General features: G+C 67.8%; 1 protein-coding gene across 1 annotated transcript; it reads left to right on the plus strand.

Moving 5' to 3' along the window:
• The first annotated feature begins 793 nt into the window (after nucleotides 1–793).
• On the plus strand, nucleotides 794–3709 carry SRM (spermidine synthase). Its single transcript, XM_058304422.2, has 8 exons — nucleotides 794–1060; nucleotides 1491–1611; nucleotides 1718–1810; nucleotides 2226–2379; nucleotides 2832–2915; nucleotides 2990–3135; nucleotides 3222–3344; nucleotides 3435–3709. The coding sequence occupies exons 1-8, from the start codon at nucleotides 897–899 to the stop codon at nucleotides 3453–3455; spliced, it is 906 nt and encodes a 301-aa protein (XP_058160405.1). The 5' UTR covers nucleotides 794–896; the 3' UTR covers nucleotides 3456–3709.
• Nucleotides 3710–4999: the final 1290 nt, after the last annotated feature.

Consider the following 4999-nt stretch of genomic DNA (forward strand, 5'->3'; position numbering starts at 1 on the left):
GAATCCAAGGGAAAATGGCCAAATCGAGTTAGTTAATTCGCGAGGCTATGATGATCCTTTTCAAGTAGATAAAAGCCTTTAGCCCGCACCGGACAAACCGACAAGCGGTTCCAAGTTCAAGGAGGAACCAAATTTGGGGACGCGGCGGGAGATACATTTCTAGTTTATCACGGCCGTGCAACAGTGTAACCCTTCGCCCTACAAAGTAGCCGCCCGCTCCCGTTTCTCCGGCCGGAAAGCTGATGCCCGCCGCGCACACGCCAGAGAACTGTGCGCAGAGCTTGAGGCGTCAGCTCAAGTTTCCTCTCCCGAGCCCGGCACCGCTTCGCTCCCTCACGCAGCCCCTGCCCGGCCCGCCCTCCACAGCTCAGCCCCCGGCGGGGACACGGCAGCTCAGCCCTCGGTGCTTCCCGGAGCCCAGGCGGCAAAGGGATAACCTCGCCAGGTCGGGGCCCGGGGGCGAATGCCCGCCCCGGCCGGCGGCGGCCGGAGGGCGGAACCCGGGCCCCGCCCGCCTCCCCGGCCCGCCCCGGAACCCGCCCCGGAACCCGCCCCTGCACCCGCCCAGGACGCCCGGCCCCAGCCCCACGTGGCCCCTCCGAAAGGGCCTCTCTACCTTGCTGCCGCCAATGGAGGTCCCGCCCCAGCCAATCGGCGCCGCGCTGCGATGCCGACGGCCAATGAGCACGCTCACAGCGAGGGCGAGGTTACGCCGGCGATTCGCCGCGGGCCGGCCGCCGGGCCGCCATTGGGGGGTTTGGGTTCCGCCCCTGCCAACAGGCCCCGCCCCCTGCGTGCCGGGTAGGTTGCGGCGCGGGCGGCGGGCCGACCTGGTCTCTTGTGCCGCGGCTCGGCGCCCTCTGCAGTCTCGGGGGCCGCGCCGCTGCCCGCCCGCCATGGAGCCCGGCCCCGCCGCCCCCCGCCCCGGCCCCGCCGCCATCCGCGAGGGCTGGTTCCGCGAGACGTGCAGCCTGTGGCCCGGCCAGGCCCTGTCGCTGCAGGTGGAGCAGCTGCTGCACCACCAGCACTCGCGCTTCCAGGATATCCTCGTCTTCCGCAGGTACCGGCCCCGCGCCCGCCCGCGCCCGCTCCGCCCGGCTCGGCCACATCCCGGTCGCTGGCCTGGGGATGCTCCCCTGCGCCGGCCCCACCCCGCAGCGCTGTCACAAGCCCGGTAGCTAGGCCCGGCCCCACACTCGGTCCGCCCCGCGCCCGCATCCCACCTCCCAGGGCCCGGGCCGGCGTTTCGGGCGCGGAGGAGCCCCGAGTCTGCGCCCGCCCCCGTGCGCCGAGCTCCACGTCAGTCCCGGGACACGTCAGAGCCGGAGGGGCCCCGGGCCCAGCCCCCACCTGATCCTGGCCACGTGTCACCCCCCCGGGCTCAACCTGGGGCTCCCAGGGGGGAGGGAGACTCCTCCAGGGCCGGTCGGGCCACGTCCGCCTCCCCGAGGGGTCCCAGGTCCCTGACTGCCACCCCCGCCCGCCCCCAGTAAGACCTACGGGAACGTACTGGTGCTGGACGGGGTCATCCAGTGCACGGAGCGGGACGAGTTCTCCTACCAGGAGATGATCGCCAACCTGCCTCTCTGCAGCCACCCCGACCCCCGCAAGGTACGTGCCGCCGCGCCGTGGCCTGGCAGGGGCGCGCTGCCTCCTGGGGCAGCCTCCAGCCGAGGCCGCGCAGGCCCTGCCCCTGACGGGTCTCCTCTCCTCCCAGGTGTTGATCATCGGGGGTGGGGACGGGGGCGTCCTGCGGGAGGTGGTGAAGCACCCGTCCGTGGAGTCGGTGGTCCAGTGCGAGATCGACGAGGTGAGTGCCCAGGGCCAGCCCGAGCCTGGGGCCGAGCCCGCGTCCTGCCAGCTGCCCACAGCCTGCTCCCGCCTCTTCCAGCCCGGGTTTGGCCCCCACATCCCACCCCACGCGGCAGTGGTACCTCCCACCTCGCCCGAAACACCTGGGGGGCCTGACTGCCCTGGACTGGCTGCACCCTCGAGCAAGCCCTGCGGCCGGGAAGAATGCGCTTGGACGTGGGGTTTGGTTTGGGGGTGTTAGGGAGACAGGGTTGGTGGGAGATGAGGCCTGAGTGGAGAGGGGCGAGGTGACATGGCTCTCCCCACTCCACACACGTGGGAGCCGAGGACCCACCAAGTGGCTGGCTTCCCCAGGTGGCCTGGGTGTGGGGTGCCCTGGTTCTCAGCCCGCCCCCGCCCCTCCCCCGCCCCAGGAGGTCATCGAGGTCTCCAAGAAGTTCCTGCCCAGCATGGCCGTTGGCTACTCCAGTTCGAAGCTGACCTTGTGTGTGGGGGACGGTTTTGAGTTTATGAAGCAGAACCAGGATGCCTTCGACGTAATCATCACTGACTCCTCAGACCCCATGGGTGAGCCAGGGCTGGGGCCCCAGGACCTTCTGGCAGCTGCTGGGCCGAGGCCAGCCTCCCCCCTCTGGGGCCAGGACTTCTAAGTTATCACCCCACCTCCCCACGAAAGAGGCATCAAGGCAGGGTTGGGCTGTGGCCATCGTCCCCGGGCCTGGTGGCTTTAGCTAGCTCTGCCCGGCAGGCCCGCACTGGGGGCGGGGGACTGCGGCCCCAGGGAACAGCCGCTGGGGGTGGGATTTAAGTGTGGAGGCTCCTACCTGACATCCGGGAACCGCGGATCCCTGCACCCGCAAAAGCAGCCTCTTGGTGGAATCCAGGCTTGAGTTCAAATCCCACTCTACCCGGCGGCTGTGTGGCGGTGCAGTGAGGTGACCGTGGCCCTCCCCGCACCGGGCCAGGCTCAGGAGACCTCAGCCAGGTGTGCTCATTGCCCTTGTCACTCCTTGGGACAGGCCCAGCCGAGAGTCTCTTCAAGGAGTCCTATTACCAGCTCATGAAAACAGCCCTGAAGGAGGACGGCATTCTCTGCTGCCAGGGTGAGCCACAGCCGGGGCAGTGGGGTGGGGTCGGGCCAGCCCCGCCCGGTGCTGACTGCCCCACCCGCTCCCAGGTGAGTGCCAGTGGCTGCACCTGGACCTCATCAAGCAGATGCGGCAGTTCTGCAGGTCCCTCTTCCCCGTGGTGGGCTACGCCTACTGCACCATCCCCACCTACCCCAGCGGCCAGATCGGCTTCATGCTGTGCAGCAAAAACCCGGTGAGCTGGGTGCTGCCCCCCGGGTGGGGGGGGGTTGGACGGGGTGGGCACAGAGCACCCTCCCCTGATGTCCCCCTGTCCCCCAGAACACCAACTTCCGGGAGCCTGCGCGGCCGCTGACGCAGAAGCAGGTGGAGCAGATGCAGCTGAGGTACTACAACTCGGACGTGCACCGGGCGGCCTTCGTGCTGCCCGAGTTTGCCCGCAAGGTGAGCAGCGGGCCGGGGCCGGGGCTCCCCGAGGGGGCCGCTTGGCCCCTGCACAGCCCGGAAGCCCCCTGACATCGTGCCCACCCCCAGGCCCTGAACGACGTGAGCTGAGCCCGGATGCCGCCGTCGCCGCCACCCAGGGACCTCAGGCCGGGAGCTGCCTGCGCGCTGGGCCCCACCCGCCCTGGACGGGGCCCCTGCCAGCTGTCGCCCGCCAACCGTGTGTCACGGGCCCCGGAGGCCGCCGGGTGCCTGCTGGGTGGACTGTCTGTGTGGCGCCCGGCCTCACTTCTCTACCAGCTCTGTACAGCACCGTCTCCACCTTCGCCATTCCTCACTCTCCAAACACGTGTATTTATAACAAAGTTCTGCATCCTGTGTCTCTGACCTTGACCAACTCTCCCTGCATAACCCTGGACCTGCCCCTTGACCTGTGGCACAGGGTCCCAGCAGGGATCAAATGGGACCCACTGCTGTCCTAAGAAGCCCACTTTGTCATGCTTTTGAGCCCCAGACCAGGGTAGCAGTGACAGGTGTTGGGCCTAGGGCTGTGGGCTTGGCAGGGCGGGGGGTGGGGTGACAGGAGGGGCTTGGGTTTCTCCTGGGGGCTGCCCGGCATGCATTCAAGCAAACCCCATCCTGGGATGGGTCCTGGAGGTGACTCCCGAGGGACAGGGTGAAAGGCACGGCCCTGGGCTAGCCAAGCACTAAGTCAGGAGCTTAGCGTTGACTCTGGCTCCTCCAGGTGATCTGCGTGCAAATCCTGCTGCTTCCCCTTCTTGGGTGGCACGTGCAAAAACCTCCCCTGAAGGAGAGCACTAAAACAGCAGCACCACGTCTGCCCCCTCTGCCCGCAGAGTCCCCTCTCCAAGGTGCTGAAGCGGTACTTGCCCCTCCCCGGGCCTGGGCCTCAATGTAGCCTCTGCGAGGGAGAGGGCACTGTCGGCCGCTGAGCCAGAGGCGGGGTCTGCAGACCTGTCCTGTTCCTCAGGCTGAGTCACAACCTGTCTCCAAGCAGATTGGGGTTGGGATTAGGGTTAGGGTTGTCCAAGCATGGCCACGCAGAGCAGAAGGCCCGCCAGAGGGTGGGCTACAAGTGGCCACCTGCCCTGGGCAGCAGGTGGTTCTGGGGCGTCGGGTACAATGGGGGAAGGGAGCGAGTGTCCAGCCACGCCACCAGCTCATTGTGTGACCTCAAGCTAGTCCTGAGGGCCCCCGGTAGGTCTGAATTCCTAGCACTCAGACCTTTGACCCTGGGACAGTTAACCCCCTCCCCAACTCGGGAGCCCTGAGTGGCACCAGGACTCTGCGCTGCAAGGAGGGCAGTGGCTGGCTGGGCGCCTGCAGCATCTGCTCAGGCAGCAGTGATGCAGCACCGCCCGGGCGCGTCTTGACAGCTTCACAGCCACCTGGGAGGAGGGTGCCACCTGCACAGGTGAGGCACGGAAGGGTCCCCAGGCCACCGCTTGAACACATCTCGGGCCCAGGCAGGTGAGCAGTTGGCAGTGCTTCCTAGGCTGCTCAGGGTCCTGGGATTCCCAGCAGGAGCTCTGCTCAGATGGCCCCTCAGACCCCTGAAAGCAAGTCCCTGTGAGGATGATCCTGGGAGAGGCTGGAGGGACAGGGAAGGAGTAGTTCTGAAGCAGACTAGATAG

Source organism: Dasypus novemcinctus, chromosome 9 (assembly GCF_030445035.2).
Source record: "Dasypus novemcinctus isolate mDasNov1 chromosome 9, mDasNov1.1.hap2, whole genome shotgun sequence".
NCBI lineage: Eukaryota > Metazoa > Chordata > Mammalia > Cingulata > Dasypodidae > Dasypus > Dasypus novemcinctus.